Source organism: Bos mutus, chromosome 23 (assembly GCF_027580195.1).
Source record: "Bos mutus isolate GX-2022 chromosome 23, NWIPB_WYAK_1.1, whole genome shotgun sequence".
In the NCBI taxonomy this organism is placed as follows: Eukaryota; Metazoa; Chordata; class Mammalia; order Artiodactyla; family Bovidae; genus Bos; species Bos mutus.
In genome coordinates, this window is record NC_091639.1 from 32,784,686 (window position 1) to 32,801,543 (window position 16,858).

Genomic DNA, 16,858 nt, shown 5'->3' on the forward strand with positions numbered 1-16,858 from the left:
TCTTAGCCACTGGACCACCAGGGAAGTCTCTGTGAAGAAGTCTTGCCTTGAAGAAATCTACAGATCTGGTAAGGAAGAGCCATGTACATGGTAAGTACTGTCTTTTATTAGATACTTAACACAAAAGTGGAAAGTATTTTTGGAGGAAGAACTAATTTGCTAGACACAGTGGTTTTCAAATGTTCCCCCTTCAAACTGTAGGTCCCCAATTTATAAATAAGCTAAAATAAGCCTAAAAGTACTGGTTTGAGTACATGTACCTTATGCCCTCATCACTCAGTTGACCTTTGGTTGGCTTCTCTGTGTAATCAACATGTCCCACATCAGAAAAGCCACAGCTGACAGCCACACACATAAGCAAAGTAAGTATACAGTAATATAAACAGACAAGTGCAAAAAGCTACAATAATTCATTTAAAACCTTAAGCTAAATAAATATTCACACTTCAATAGGAAAGAGCTGAACAGGGCAGTGACCCTGAAGGCTCAAGCACTTCCCTCTTAAATGTGTATTTAGGGTCTAAGGAAATGACATTGCCCAGAGGACAGTTATTTTCTCGATCAAATTCATTTCTCAAGTTCATTAATACACAGATTCAGCAGGGGTGGGGATGAGGCTGGAGAACACATTCCTTTGTGTTGCTGCTGGTCCTCAAAATCACACTGGGAGTAACAAGGTCCTGGACAAGGTGACTTGCTTGAGGACATATTCTAAGAGGCAAAGCCAGGTTTGGAACCAGATCTCTTAGGCTCCAAGGCTCAGGCATTCTAAACTGACACTGCTTCCCTGCTGCTGCTGCTGAGTCGCTTCAGTCGTGTCCGACTCTGTGAGACCCCATAGACGGCAGCCCATCAGGCTCCCCCGTCCCTGGGATTCTCCAGGCAGGAACACTGGAGCGGGTTGCCATTTCCTTCTCCAATGCATGAAAGTGAAAAGTGAAAGACTAACAATTAAAAAAACAGTTATGATCTGAAAAATGAGTTTTTACATCCTTATCAGCAATAGGATTTGAATCCATGCCTACAAAGAGATGGGAGCCTTAACTCAAGATCTGGATTATTTTTCTTATTAAAAATTTCATGAAGTTATAAGTCTTGAGAAGTGAACTTATTCCCACCTCCCAGGTTACAGATAAAATATTACCACCCTGCTGCAAGCCTGAGGGCAGCACTAGTGTGTTAATGGCTTAAAAAATGATTCCAGTGTCTGCATGCCCTCAGGCCTGGGCCGTTTATTATTTGAGGCCAGAGGGCTCTTGGGATTTCTTTTGCTTTGAGGAGAACTGGCAGGAACAACCTGCGGGTTTGAGGAGTGGGGCTGCAAAAAGGAGTTCTGTAACTCCAATGCAAAGTGATAGTCTGAGTGTTCTGGCATGTCCCACACAGGTACCAGAGAGCCACACTTCTCGCAGGGCACTTGGTCCTCAGCAGCCAGAAAACTGGAGGTCATAGTTGCCTTCTGAGCCACCTCCAGAGCAGATGTGGAAGTTAAAGAAGCAAGGCTGCTGAGGCTGTTCTGGGCCAAATCCATCTCTGTGGGAGTTGTTTTGGGGGATCCTAGCTTCAACATCTTTTCACAGTCAGGGGCACAATCTGGATTCTCTGTTGGAAAACAGTTTGGTAACTCTTTAGGACTGGACTGTGGCTTCTGTGAAGGGAAGAAAACTGAAGGATTAGTGAGCTGCTTCTGCTTTAGAAGCAGACTTTTCTGCTTAAAGAAGGGCTCGGTTCCCATAGTATGACTGCTTTGGAAAGGTAATGAGGGCTTGGATGATGGGCTCACGGGGGCCTGTGTAGTGGCAGTAGAAGAAAGTGAAGCTTCTTTGACTTTCTGCTTTTCTGCAGCTTTCTGGAAGAACGATTCCAGAGAAGTCGTTGCCTTCTTAGGGGTTGTCACTGCTGGGCCACTTCCCTGGGTCTTGGCTTCTGAACTGGTGATTGGCACTTTCGGCAGAGAACTTGGGTCACTGCCCAAGAAGGTGGTGATGTCTGGGCCAGGTGAAGGGGTAGAGGAACAGAATTTGGTAGCACAGAGGAAAAGCATTATAAGGGGAGGGGCCCTGTATAGAAAGTGAAAAAATAGATTAGCCGCAGGTGACACATTAAGTTTCTAAATGACTGGGACTCTGGTTCTGCCACAAAAGGAAATTATCACTATCTCAAACTTTGGGGTATATTGGGTTAATACAGATTCAGCGGACCTGGGATGGGTGCAGAATCTGCCATTCTAACAAGTTCTCAGGTGATGCTGATGTGGCGGTCTAGGACCACACCCTGAGAACCACTGGCTTTGGTGAACACCCAGTAAGCAGGATGTGTAAGTTGGCTCCCCTGACAAGTGGGTTTACTGTTTTCATGATACTGCTGCACAGCTGCTGAAATTCACGGGTGAGGCAAGACACTATCTAGAGCTACAAAAAAGTTTAAAAATATTTAGACTGGAAAGACTTGAAAAAAAATGCTCTATGCAGTTTTTAAACAGAACCTGAACTCTTGATTTTCAACTCTGGAATTTATCTAGAGAATGAAATTTCACAACTGCTTTTGATTACCTAGCCTAGTCTCAGAAATACTAGAAATTTCTAGAAATACTTCAAGAAATTTGTCATAAAGTTCCTCATTATATCTCATTATCCAAATAAATTTTCACATAAGTTGAATTTCAGAAGATGAAAATGTGCTTTTATATACAGATTTAGTCCCTCAATGAGGTAAAGGGTAAATGCTATTTTAAGATTATTATGACAGTATCTCACTATTCTCTTTCATGCTTTGAGACAGTCTTATAATCAGATACTATTATGCTTCCCTGCCAATATAATATTTTATACTCTTGGTGAAATGTTATAATCTGTCAGTTGATAAGGTTTAATGTGAACATAGTATCACAATTATCATTTGGTTCAGTAAAATCACTCAATATTTGAAAATAAATACAGTCTTCATTCTTTACTTAGAATAATTTACTTGTTAGTCTTTGTAAATAACAAGTATACCAAGAAGTAAGTATTCTTCAAGTAAGTCTTCTAAGTATTACAAAGACTCTTAACTTTAGAGAGTAATATATTCAGATAAGCAATAACTTAAGATGGCTAACTAAACTTTTCTTTTTATAATCTCTAATGTAGATCTATATTAAACAACCAGTTTATCTTTCTCACATATTATTAATATATTTACCTTGTGAATTTGGAATACTTTTACAATTTAAGAGGCTATGTTAAATAGGATTCCAATACTGAAAAAATCATTACTATCTGAACAGTAAATGAACACACTCCTGTATAGAGCTGATTATTTTTAATGGCCAGCTGAAGTGAAATTTATTATTATGACATTTGGTATTACACCAGTGGTGCTTGTAACTGAGTTGGGATGTGAGATAGAGATTACTGGTGAATACAGGTCATTTTCATTATCAAGAAGGATGATTTTAAAATACAATAATCAGACAGTTAAGACAGAAGTTCTCTGAAACTTGTTCTGCATTCCCAAGTAGAACTGGTCATTCCCTGACTATAACAAATTAGTATCAGAAAGGGTAGTATTGGTTCAGTCTGCCTCTCAAACCTATCCCTGGGCACTGGAAGGCACCAAATGTAGACAAAGAGGCTGAACCATGTTTCTGGCATTTCTAATGTGTTCTCTCCCTTAATGCATGACCACCCCTCTCTATAACAGGTCCTGCTACAAAGAACCTACCCTAACTGGAAAGCTTATATACTAATTTTAAATAAAGACAGGGTATGAGTCTCAAACGAAGATGAGCTAGAAGTAAACTCACCACTCAGTCTGGGTTCCTGAAGTGTTACAGTTCCTGATGGTAGCAAATGCATCATGGCTCATCTTGTGAGCATCATAGTGGGTGAGGGCACAACAGCGTCGCAAGCTGCTCAGACGCCTGTCTCCTTGTATGCGCATGCTCACTACCAGCTGAGTGGCCACCCTGTCGTTCTGTGGGTGTAAAGGATTGAAACAGAACTAAAGTTACCTTGAGCAGCTGGATTCTAATACTGAACTGTGTGAGAGAAAAGAAGCAGGGTGGCATAATGGTTTGGAAATAGGGTTTAATTTTTAAAATATTTGTGCTGTTATATATAATATATATATATATATATATATATGATATAAGTAACTGGAGAAGACATAATTTGGGTGATAGAGTATTAGAATATCTAGGATATTTGACAGAATAAATGAAAATGGTTTCTCCTAAATGTTCTTTTGTAGTATCCATGCAGGAAGATTACACAAAGGTCTATAGTACTATATTCTGTGACTGAAGGAAGAGTTCATGTAAGTCATTGAAAGGGGGTCAGGATTGAGTAGTGGATCTCTTCTTAACCCCTCTGATGCTCTCATGCTCAAGAAGAGAAGTTTCTACTATCACCTCCTTACAGCCCATCTATAGAAGATACACAGGTAGTGAGCTTGCCTCTAGAAAGCAAGATCACTGACTCACTTTTCAGTGAAATCTAAGTATATGAATCCTGTTGATGCAAAGCAAACTAAGAAAGTAAGGCCAAGAGGCAATAAGGTGACAAATATACACAGGGACCCCTCAAAATCAAGATTCCAGTGAGAAGAAATATACTTAAGACAAATAAACCTTTAGGTAAAAATAACATTTTGTATTTTTGTGCATTTTGTAAATACAGCTTATTCAGGTTTGTATGTATCTCGAGAGAATATAAATTCGCAACTACAAAAAAGTCCTTGTTGACTAAAACCAGTTAACTATAACTGTATCAGGCACTATCGAGAGATAAAGGAGAGAACAAAATAAAGTCCAGGCTCTGGAGGATCTTATCTTGTAGTAGGAGCTACATATAATAAACAAGTAGGCTTGTAATAGAAATGACTACAAAGTGAAGCAGAGTAAGGCAGAGAGTGATGGAGGCTGCTGATATGATAGAGGAACTGGGGAGGAAGTGAAGGTGAAATTTACTTGGTGTGTTAAATAAACAGGGAAGAGGCCAGCAGAGTGGAGGCTGTTAGTGGAGTACGTGAGGGGGAAATGACAGGACATGAGGTCAGACTATCAGAGGATAGAGAGATGAGAACGGAGCGACACCTAGTGGGCAACATCAAATAAGCCCATAGCACAACCTCTTTATGTTACCTACCGAAGAACAAAGACCAAATTGCCAACCTTTGTTAGATCACAGAAAAAGCAAGGGAATTCCAGAAAAAACATCTACTTCTGCTTCACTGACTACGCTAAAGCTTAGACTGTGTAGATCAAAACAAACTAGAAAATTCTTCCAGAGATGGGAATACCAGACCACCTTACCTGCCTCCCGTGAAATCTGTATGCAGGTCAAGAAACAACAGTTAAAACCAGACATGGAACAATGGACTGGTTCCAAATTGGGAAAGGAGTACATCAAGGCTGTATATTGTCACCCTTCTTCTATGCAAAGTACATCATGCGAAATGCCAGGCTGGATGAAGCACAAGCTGGAATCAAGATTGCTGGGAGAAATATCAACAACATATGCAGATGATACCACTCTAATGGCAGAAAGTGAAGAGGAACTAAAGAGCCTCTTGATGAGGGTGAAAGAAGAGAGTGCAAAAAGTTGGCTTAAAACTCAACATTCAAAAAACTAAAATCATGGCATCCGGTCCCATCACTTCATGGGAAATAGATGAGTAAAAAGTGGAAGCAGTGATAGATTTTATTTTCTTGGGCTCCAAAATCACTGCAGATGGTGATTGCTGCCATGAAATTCAAAGATGCTTGCTTCCTGGAAGGAAAGCTATGACCAACCTAGACAGCATATTAAAAAGCAGAGACATGACTTTGCTAACAAAAGATCTGTATAGTCAAGACTATGGTTTTTCCAGTAGTCATGTAGAGATGTGAGAGTTGGACCATAAAGAAGGCTAAGCAATGAAGAATTGATACTTTTGAATTGTGGTGCTGGAGAAGACTCTTGAGAGTTCCTTGGACAGCAAGAGAGATCAAACCAGTCAATCCTAAAGGAAATCAATCCTGAATATTCATTGGAAGTACTGATGCTAAAGCTGAAGCTCCAATACTTTGGCCACCTAATGCAAAGAGTTGACTCATTGGAAAAGACCCTGATGCTGGGAAAGCTTGAAGGCAAAAGCAGAGGAGGGTGGCAGAGGATGAGATGGTTAAGATAGCATCACTGACTCAATGGAGATGAATTTGAGCAAACTCTGGGAGGTAGTGGAGGACAGAGGAGCCTGGCATGCTACTGTCCATGTGTTGCAAAGTTGGACATGACTTAGTGACTAAACCAAAACAACCAAAGAACATTTACCACCAATTCCACTAAAAAGGGGCAGACAGTTAATTACAGATGATTCCTGACAGTATACAGTTGATGTTTCAACAGGAGAGGACACATCAAGCAATACCATCAGGAAAATGAAAAGAAAATCCACAGAATGGGAGAAAATATTTATATATTATATATTTGACAAGGGATTTGTATCCAGAACACACACAGAAGTTTTAAAACTCAATATAAAGAGACAGCTCATTTCAAAAATGGCAAAGGATCTCAACGGGTATTTCTCCAAATAAAATCAGAAAATAGTCAATACGCACCTGAAAACCACTTTATACCTAGCGACTAAAGAATAAAGATATAGAGAAATCACAAGCCTCTTACATTGCTGGGAGTATAAAATAGTGCAGCAACAGCCTCATGTGCTAACAGAGTTACCATGTGACTCAGTATTCTACTCCTAGGTGTATATATACGAGGGAAGGGAAAACATGTCTACAGAGAAATCTGTACATGAATGTTCACAGCAACATTACTTATAATAGCCAAAAAGTGGAAACAACTCAAATATCCATTCACTGATGAATTGATAAATAAAATGTGGTATATCCATTCAGTAGAATATTATTGTCATAAAAAGGAATAAAGGACTGATAGATGCTACAATATGAATAAACCTTGGAAACATGTTAAAGATTTCAAGCCAGTCACAAACGGCCACATATAAGATTATTGCACAGATATGAAATGTCCAGAATAGTAAATCTATACAGACAGAAAGCAGACTAGAATTGCCTAGGGCTTGCAGAATAACTATTAGTATCCACTAATACAGGATTAGTACCCACTAATACAGGTACAAGATTTCTTTTTGGGTTATGGAAATGTCCTTAAATTGATTATGGAATAGTTGAACTCTGAAATATATGAAAACTACTGAACTTTATACTGTAAATGGGTGAATTTTATGGTATATAAATATATATATGTATCAGTTTTTTTAAAGAGAGAAGATAAACTAATCATATGTTTAATCTTTGCCTTAAGACTCTGTCTCTAGAACTGAATACTTCTTTGTCACATGGACTGTGTTAAAGCTGAATAATTTACAGTCCAATCCCTAAATGTCCTCCTTAACAGTTCTGTACTCTGATGAAGATCCATTGTGTATTCAGAGTTGGAGTGGGATTTAGATAATATACAAAAATGTAAAAGCAAATGGTAATGAGGGAGACAGGAGTAGTCAGGTCTTCACAGATCTAGTCAGCAGTTCACAGATCGAGGTTTTTGAAAATCATATTGAGTTTTACGGCAGTTTTATGGGAAAAGATAAAAGATTTCTTAACATTTTCTAGCTGGTATCTTTTTGTATCATCTTTCTACTCCATACTGATATTTATATCCCAAAGCTCACCCAAGCAATAAAGAAAATCTTACAGCATTTCGGTCCTTGATGAGTCTCTCCTCTAGTTCCTGGGCTAATTGCAAAAGCCACCATTGCACCTAAAAAAAGTATTGAGATTTTAAACTTTCATTTAAAGACTCTAGGTTTATTATAGAACTCTCAGGTAGCGCTAGTGGTAAAGAACCCGCCTGCCAGTGCAGGAGACCTAAGAGACATGGGTTTGATCCCTGGGTTGGGAAGATACTGGAGGCATGGCAACCCTCTCCAGTATTATTGCCTGGAGAATCCCTTGGACAAAGGAGCCTGGCCGGCTATACTCCATAGGGTCGCAAAGACTCAGACATGACTTAAGCAACTCTGCATGCAAAAATGGTCGTTTTGTTCAGTTCTCCCCAAAATGGAAGTGTGCAAAAAAGTCTCCCCCATAAGGATCACCAGATGATAGAAATCTTCAGAACTCTGACCTGCCCTAATCTAAGAGTTTTCACTTTCTTTTCTTGCTGGCATGCTATCAGGTAAACTTAAGGCATGTTCCAGCTCTGAGAAAAAAAGACACAAACCAGAGGCACAATATCCTGGCTTCCTAAGTTTTCATCTACCAAAAAATGAGTAATTCCATTTCAAACTTCAGTTAGTTCCATTCTAGTTCTTTTTAGATGAAGAAAGGAAGAAAGGAAAAGAAATAATAAAAATCCCAAGTGAAACTCATCAATTTTCAACACAAAACCCCTTCTGTTTCCTGCATATTTTACAGCATAAAGGTTCCATCTAAGTTTTCACAGCTACCAAAACCTACCCACCAGTTCCCTTAAAAGAGACAATGTTCTGTCAGGAATGTCTGCCCACCTGATCCCGAGTAGACAGAGCTGTTTTTCCTGGGAAGTTCTTGCTGCAGCCAAGGGTTTTGGTTATTGGCCTGGGTTTAACTGGATCATGTTCAATCCCCCGGCACATGGCATATAGCCAAGATCTAATAAAACCAACACAAAAGTTTAAGGTGAAAGCAAATGACTATTTTTGTTAAAACAAAATACCTATAGTATACTAAACCTTTTATCCCTTTCATGAAAAAGGAAAAATCTATTCAAAATTAAGTACATCACAGAATCTTGCCCTTCCCCATGAATTCCAGTACGATAAACTACTCAGGAGAAGAATACTGATTATGCTTTCTAAGGTCAAGTCATCATTTATATTTTTGGAAAAGTACCAACCAAGCTACAGGATTTTACATCCCCAAGCTTTTTTGGTACTTACTAAGCCTAAATACAAGGATCTTAAAGGAATAACAGCATCTTTGTACACGTATGTAACCAAGCTTCAAAGTAAGACTTCCTTTCTACCAACCTAATTAGTTAGGTACATGGGGAAAAAAAAACTAGACTGATAGGCTATAGTGATCTAATATTTTAAAGCAAAAGGATCAGTGCAGTTACCTCAAGGAGTGAATGTTAACCTAATAGGTCTAGATTTTACCTGATGCTTTTGTCTACATTTGAATTTAACATATCCATAAAAGTTATGACTGAACAGTATCAGGAATCACTTACCCATTCCTCTCCCCAAAATGACTCTGGAGCTGGGGTTCAGAGAACTGGGTCAGCTCTCCCATGTATTCTACCCCCAGGATTTCAATGACAGAGGCCCCTAGTTTTCCTCCAAGATTACGGCTAACAACAAAAGACAATAAATTTGTAACATCATCAATATCTGGTTAGCAGTAGATATAAAATATTTTGTCTGTGTAAGCAGCTCTCCAAGATTCAGGGAAAATGATAACACACAGTGGTTCTGTAAATTATTGATTTTCTAGAATAAGACTAGATGACTGGGAATTCAATACTCTGGGAGTTAGGGCCTAGGAATAGGAGTAACCGGAGCATAAACACAAGGGCCAATTCATTAAGTGGTTATCAAATCAACTATATAAACTTTTCAATTGTACAGGGTCTACTGTCCCATTTATGGATTCAAATTCCACCTCCCAAAACAAACCCCTTCAATAGCTAAAACCTTTTGTATTTAAGAATATAGTAATTCTTCAACCTAGCCTTTGAGATGTCTAATAATCTGTCCTTAACCTATCTGTTCAGTCCTTTTTCCATTACTTATTTTCCTCAATATGGTCCTAGGTCATGTCCCGTTCACTGAAAATACCTTATACTTTCTCCTTTTTTGTGTTCAAAACATTCTCCAAATTGGTATTTCTCTTATATTCTCATCTGACTCCAAATTGTGCCAAATCTGAAAACAAAATCCCGTGCCCTTTTTATAAGTCCTTCTCAGATGACTTTTATGAACTTTGGTGACTCCCTGTACAATTCATTTAGCAGTTCCATACACTCTTGATTACGGAACTTTCATTATTGCTTTGAACAGTTATATCTTGTCCCTTCAATAATATTATAAGCCCTTGGTCAAGGACACACAATTGGTACGCACAGCCTAGTTATTAATTTTATTTGGGAACAATTCAGTAGCCCTAAATGGCTTGCTACGATATTAGAAAAAAGGAAAGAATTAAAATTCCTATTTATTATTTAGTAATAGGTTTTAATAAAAAACCTAAAAGGAAGTTAAACGTATGGCTAAAAATCAGTTCATTTTTTAAAATTCAGGATTAATTATCTTCCACAGATAATCCAGAATTGAAGGTTCATTAAGAAAAGAAATCTCAGTGTGTTTGCAAAATTTTCTGTTATCTCCCTCCTGTCTCCATGGTACCTGTTTTCCTTGGCTCCAATTCTTAAGGAACAGAAGAAACTACAACTAGAGAGGGCCTTCACATAGATAGAGGAGTGAAATCTGAGGTGCTCCCTGAATACTTACATTTTGCTAATAGGCACTTGGTTGAAGAGTTGTGGGACTGACCCGTGTGAGACCAGGGTCTGCCGGTTGGGCTTGTTTAATCCACAGGCCAGTTTTGCCAGAACCTGGAGCATGGGAAGCATAAAAACCTCATTACTGTCAATACCCACACACGGTGAATATTAATATACACACATACCCACATTCACACACAAGGCACAGCTTAAGGGCTGTAACTAGTGGTTTCCACATTAAAAACAAAAACAGAACCAGAAACTCAAGACATCTCCAAACCTGGGTGTCCAACAACATCCACAGTGGAAAACATGACCCACTATCATTATCCTCATTGTTCTTCCCACATCTTCCATTCTGTTTTTCTTTAGTAGTTTTTTCCACCCATCTGTTCCTTAAGGTTCTCCTACTTCAAGAGGGTAAAGAACAAAGAAGCTACAGAAGAGACTTAAGAGGCATTTCTTAGTGTGTCCATATGAAAATGCTGAAACAAACTCATTTTGCCCTACCCCACTTAGAGACAGACATTTCTTGATTAATGGTCAGTCCATTTTCAGTCCCAGTTTAATACAGATTACCATCATTTAGTATCTGTGACAAAGACTGGGCTCAAAATCATCATCCAATAGCAAACATCTCATACTAAATAAGACTTCAAAATGAAAAACACCCATGAGAAGTCTTTTCAAAGAATAAGGTACTTCAGTGGTATCATTTCACAAATTATAATTGGTAGGAAAAAATATAAAATCACTTCACATTCATGGGAGAAATTCTCTGAAACTTCTACTAGGTCATATTTAGTTTAAATTACTACATTGAGATTTTTGTTTCCTCTCCCTCCACCTAATCAGGAAACCCCCCCCACCCAAAACTCTACTGGGTAATTTGGCAACTTTCCTCTCCTTGGAAATTCCCTGGTGGTCCAGTGGTTAAGACTCAGTGCTTTCACTGCTGAGGGCCTGGGTTCAATTCCTGGTCAGGGAACTAAGATCCTGCAAGCTGCACAGTGCTGAACTTTCCACTTCTTGAGGAAGGGAGAGAAGGTAGTAACCAGGGAAAATCAGCTACCATCCTATGACTAAGCCTAGATCAAAGATGATGAAGATCCCAAGGCCAAACTGTACTTTAATTAGAATAGAAAAAAGCAGAGAATACCTAGGTCACACCACAGAAGAAGTGAGATAATACTAGAATATTCAGCAAGTGAAAAGATAAGGAATAAGTTCATATATAAAATAAAAAGACTAGTCTCTTTTTTTGGCTACACTGCCTGGCTTGTAGGATCTTAGTTCCCCCAACCAGGGATTGAACCCAGGCCCTGGGCAGTGAAAGTTCCCCAGCTGAGTTCTAACCACTGGATCACCAAGGAATTCCCGCTTCCTCCTTTCTTTGGATAGTTCAATCATTAAGGAAATATTGTGGCTACAACTATGTAAATAGCCATTTCCAGCAAAATTTTCAGCCTGTTTCTTAGGCAAGTACATGTGCAATGTCAATTCTCACGTTGAAGAATTACTTAGGTTTTTGTCTTCAATGTGAAGTTTAAAGAGGAACCCATTTCAAAGATGTGTAATGGTTTAAATGCCCCATGCAGGGACTTCCTTCCCTTAGAGGTCCAGTGGTTAAGACTTCTTCCAACACAGGGAATGTGGGTTTGATCCCTGGTCAGGGAGTTAAGATCCTACATACCTCAAAGTCAAAAAAAGAAAAACATAAAACAGAAACACTATTAAGACTATTAAATAGTCCACATAAAAAAAATCTTAAATGCTCCACTCGTATCTATCCCGTCTATGTTTTATTGTTGTTGTTTTTTTAAGTTTGTGTTTGTTTCTATCCCTGTGTTTAACTGCAGATATATCTATGTTTCTCTTTGAAATCTACTATTAGCCTTCACCTTATTGTGTGAAATCCCAGCAGAACACTGAAAACCAGTCTGCCTCTCGATGGCTGCTCGCATTTCTTCCACAATCACTGCTCCCATAGTGAGCTGTAGGTCTGGAGAGCTGGTGCTTTCAGTCTGAAGAGAATCAAGCCATTGCAATAAGCCTTGTTTTCGCCTTTCCTCTGAAAAAGTTGAGAGGTCACAGGTAGACATTTTTTTAAAATCAGGGTTTTATTTGTGTTATCTAATGCAGAAATGCTTAGATTTCAGGTACTTTAGATATGTTTTTAGAAGACTACTCAGTATCACAACAGAGATCAATTTCTCATACCAAGTCCAGCAGCCTTAATTTCCAGCCTAGGCTGAACCTTATAAGCTCCAATAACCAACAAATATTTTGTATTATCTTTTATGAGCAATGATTTAAAAGTACTTCTGTTTTCTCTCTCCAGTTTTGAACTTTCTTCCTCCAACTTCCCTTGCATGCCACCAAGAATTCTATTAAGTTACTCAATTAGAAATTATTCAGAATTATCTCACGCTTCAGTATAAACTTAAGTTAGCACTTCTGTATTTTTAGAGGCTGGTTCCAGTTGAATAGCTTAAATCTAATCAGCACCACTAGATTTATTCTCTTGACAAAGTATTTAAATTAGATGTAGCTTTGTACTTACGGCCTTGAAAATATCTTATTATCCAATTTAGGACTAGTCAGTTTTGGAAAAGCATTTTAAAAGCATAAGCATTATGTAACAAGAAAGTTAAGAAATATACACGCTGGTTTAAAGAGGCTGAAGTGAGGGCTTCCCTGATGGCTCAATGTTAAAGAATCTGCCTGCAGTGCAGGAGACACAGGTGATGTGGGAAATATGGGTTTGGTCCCTGAGTTAGGAAGATCCTCTGGAGCAGAAAATGGCAACTCACTCCAATATTCTTGCCTGAAAAATCCCATGGACAGAGAAGCCTGGCAGGCTGCAGTCCAAAGGGTTGCAAAGAGTCGGACACGACTGAGCACACACACACAAATGAGCTATGAACAAGGCAAGAAAATACAGAGTGTCTCGAAGAGGTAGAATAAAGGCTCATATATATGAGGAGGAGGAAGAGGAGCACATAGAAGGATTTTCCAACTGCTGTTTCTCTGCTTTGCTAACCCGTCTTCCTCCTCTAACGCCCTAACTGTGGATACTGAGCAACATTCTTCTCCGTAGATACCTTTTCTCTTGGTGAACTGGTACTGGCTTACGTTTCAATTTGCTTATGCTGAGTACACGCAAATCTTAAGCTCCTTCCCCAAATTCTTAAACTTTAATCCCTTATTTCTACCTCCCTACAGAAAATTTTTCATTAAATTTTTGAATTTTTCATTAAAGTATCAAACAAAATGCTACTAAAGTCAATCTTTATATCTTCCTCCTCAAAGGTTCTCTTTCCCAAACAACTTCCTGTTTCTCTTAAAGGTTTAAAATCTAATATTGACTTCTTTTCTTTTACTCCCCTTTATTGTAGTTATCTATGGAGAAGGAAATGCCAACCCACTCCAGTATTCTTGCCTGGAGAATCCCATGAACAGAGGAGCCTGGTGGACTGCAGTCCACAGGGTCGCAAAGACTCGGACAAGACTGAGCAACTAACACAATTGCAGTTATCTAGTTACCAAGGCCACTTCACCATATTCCGCATATCCACTGCAACTCACTCTATTTTATTCGTATTTCTTCCATTCTTGCCTGTGCCACCTTAACTTTTGTTTTGTTTTTGGCCATACCAGGGATCAAACCCGTATCCCCTGCTTGGAAGCACAAAGTCTTAACCACTGGATCACTAGGAAGTACCCATAAATTTAGAGTTAGCTCTTAAAATCAGGTAGTGTTAAGTTTTACAAATTAGTTTTTTCTAAAATTGAGTATTCCTCATCCTTTGTGTTTCCATATAAATTTTGGAATCAATTTGTCAATTTCTATAAAATCCTGCTGGGATTTTGGTGAAAATGCAATGAATCTGTAGATCAGCTTGGGGCTTGACCTGCATCTATCTTGAACTGTTTTTTCCACATATATTGTTAGATGTATTTCTAATAATTTCATGGTTTTAATGCTATTGCAAAAATGCCATTGCTTTTTAAATTTTAACTTCCCATTTTAATATATAGAAGTATTACAAATTCTTGCACATTGACTTTGTCCCCTGCAACCCTACTAGACTCAATTATTCTAGGTTCTTTTAGTGGGAGTGGGGGGAGGGTAGATTCCTTAGGATTTTCTATAAACATGGCCATGTCTCCTATTTCACTCTTCTTTCACATCTTTTATTTCTTTTCCTGTACTGACTGCATCATCTTGAACCTCTAATACAATGGTGACTAGAACTGTCATAAGAGTGAGCACTGGTAATTTGTGCCAAAACTTCAGGATTAAACTGATAAACTCTAGCTATGGTCCACAACTCTAGGATCCATAACTATTAATACAAAAGAGAAGTCCTTATACTAATAACTGGTGTACCTTCTTCTGTGCCATGAGCTTAGTACCTTCCAAGCTCTGGTGGCTCAGATGGTATAGAATCTGCCTGCAATGCAGGAGACCAGTTTGATCCCTGGGTCGGAAAGATGTCCTGGAGAAGGGAATGGCTACTTATTCTGGCCTGGAGAATTCCATGGATAGAGGAGCCTGGAGGGCTACAGTTCATGGAGTCGCAAAGAGTTGGACGCGACTGAGCAACTAATACTTTAACTTTCAAGCTCCCTCTGGTTGTTCACAGAATTTATCATCTTGTGGCTGTAGGACTGAGGTCCTCCTTTCTTGCTTGCTGTCAGCAGAGGGTAGCTCTCAAAGCACAGACATGGGGGCTTCTCCAAAGGCCCTCTTGCAATATGGCAGCTTCCTTCTTCAAAGCCTGCAAGGAGTCTATCCTAACTCCTATAGCTCTCAACTTTGGCAGCTGATTTTTTTTTTTAATTTTTAAATATTAATTTATTTTTATCTTCTTTTTGTTTCTTTTTGGCTGAGCTGGGCAGCACATGGGCCAGGGGATAGAACCCATAGCCCCTGCAATGTAAGCATGGAGTCTTAACCACGGACTGCCAGGGAAGTCCCTGACAGTTGATTTATAATTTTTTTATATTAATACAGCTACACAACTGTTTCTTGTTATACACATTCACATGTTCAATATTTGCTTAGAAAGAAATGAATTAAGAGGAAGCAAAGGAGAAAACAAAGGAGTTCTTTAGCTAACACAAACCAGTTACAAAGAGGCCCCAAAGGGAAAGTTTTCACTCTGGGAATTTCTGAGTATTATTTTTAAGTAATCATACTACTTAAACTTCACACACACACAACTATTTCAGAAACAGAAAACCCAAAGTTGCAAATGGGTAAATAGGACCCATTAAGAGGCAGGATGGTAAAGCTGAATGGGAACTTTAGTACCAAAACATCAGACACCTGGATTCTTTTCCTAGCTTTGAAATATATGTCATATTCATGAAAAATAATTTCTGGGAGATTATATACACTTAGATCAGCTAATTTCTGTTATCAGATTTTTTCTGGCTACACACATCATGTGAAGACTCAGGAGTATGATATGAAATATCACCGTAAATCATTTCCTAGACATTGTATTATTCTGAACACTCTAAATAATAAGATGTTATCACTGCATCTGGAAGCTTAAAATTTAAACTGGACACAATAAAGCAACTTGTTCCTTCATAATACAAATACCTTTTATTTCCTCATACAGAAGTAAGACTTCTTTAAAACACCGGCATTTTATAGAAAAACATAATAAAGATAGGTATAGAACAACCATTTGAGTTGAAGTAACATTTGACCACCAACAAAGGTATGCACCATCATCTTCACCAGAGAGCTCTTCAACAATGAGTTGCCTCCCACAAAACCAATGTAATATGTAATAAATAGTTCTTATTCTGAACTATGTAGGTTTTGAGAGGGTCTGCAAATCTCCTGAAAACTGCATGCAAAATTGTCTTATATGTAGGTATCTATTTTTCTGAGACAAGGGTCCATAGCTTTCAACAGGTCTAAAAGGGCATACAGTCTTAAAAAAAACTTAAACAACAAATTATTTTAAGTATTATAAAAACAAAACACAACCATACAAAATCTGAGATACAGCAAAAGGAGTCTCAAGAAGGAAGTTCATAGCAATACAGGCCTTCCTCAAAAAAAGAAGAAGTCTTGAGACTTCCCTGGCAGTCCAGTGGTTAAGGTTCTGGACTTTCACTACAGGGGGCACAGATTCAATCCCTGGGCAGGTAACTAAGATCCTGCATGTCACTTGGCATGGCCAAAAAATTTTTAAAAAGAGAAAAGCCACAAGCCATAAGATGCTGCAGTATATATATTTGATAATGATTCATATCCAGAATACATAAAGAAGTCCTATAGATGAATGAGATAAGACAACCAAGAAAAATGGGCAAGTATTTAAACCGACACTTCATGAAAG

At 38.5% G+C, this 16,858-nt stretch overlaps 1 protein-coding gene and 1 non-coding gene across 3 annotated transcripts in view; one reads left to right on the forward strand and one right to left on the reverse strand.

Annotated features, from left to right (window-relative positions):
- Positions 1-84: 84 nt before the first annotated feature.
- POLH (DNA polymerase eta) overlaps positions 85-16,858 on the reverse strand; it is a 29,168-nt gene continuing 12,394 nt past the window's right edge. For both annotated transcript variants that reach the window (XM_005900095.3, XM_070361352.1), the window contains 7 exons: positions 12,392-12,561; positions 10,498-10,601; positions 9,219-9,338; positions 8,515-8,638; positions 7,701-7,766; positions 3,785-3,954; positions 85-2,060 (listed from right to left, as the gene is read on the reverse strand). In XM_005900095.3, the coding sequence (XP_005900157.1) occupies positions 1,172-2,060; positions 3,785-3,954; positions 7,701-7,766; positions 8,515-8,638; positions 9,219-9,338; positions 10,498-10,601; positions 12,392-12,561 (1,643 nt within the window). In that variant the 3' untranslated portion in view covers positions 85-1,171. The remainder of the gene's footprint in view (positions 2,061-3,784; positions 3,955-7,700; positions 7,767-8,514; positions 8,639-9,218; positions 9,339-10,497; positions 10,602-12,391; positions 12,562-16,858) is intronic.
- Positions 11,406-11,478, forward strand: TRNAE-UUC (transfer RNA glutamic acid (anticodon UUC)). The gene has a single exon. It is a non-coding gene; the product is annotated as a tRNA-Glu (tRNA).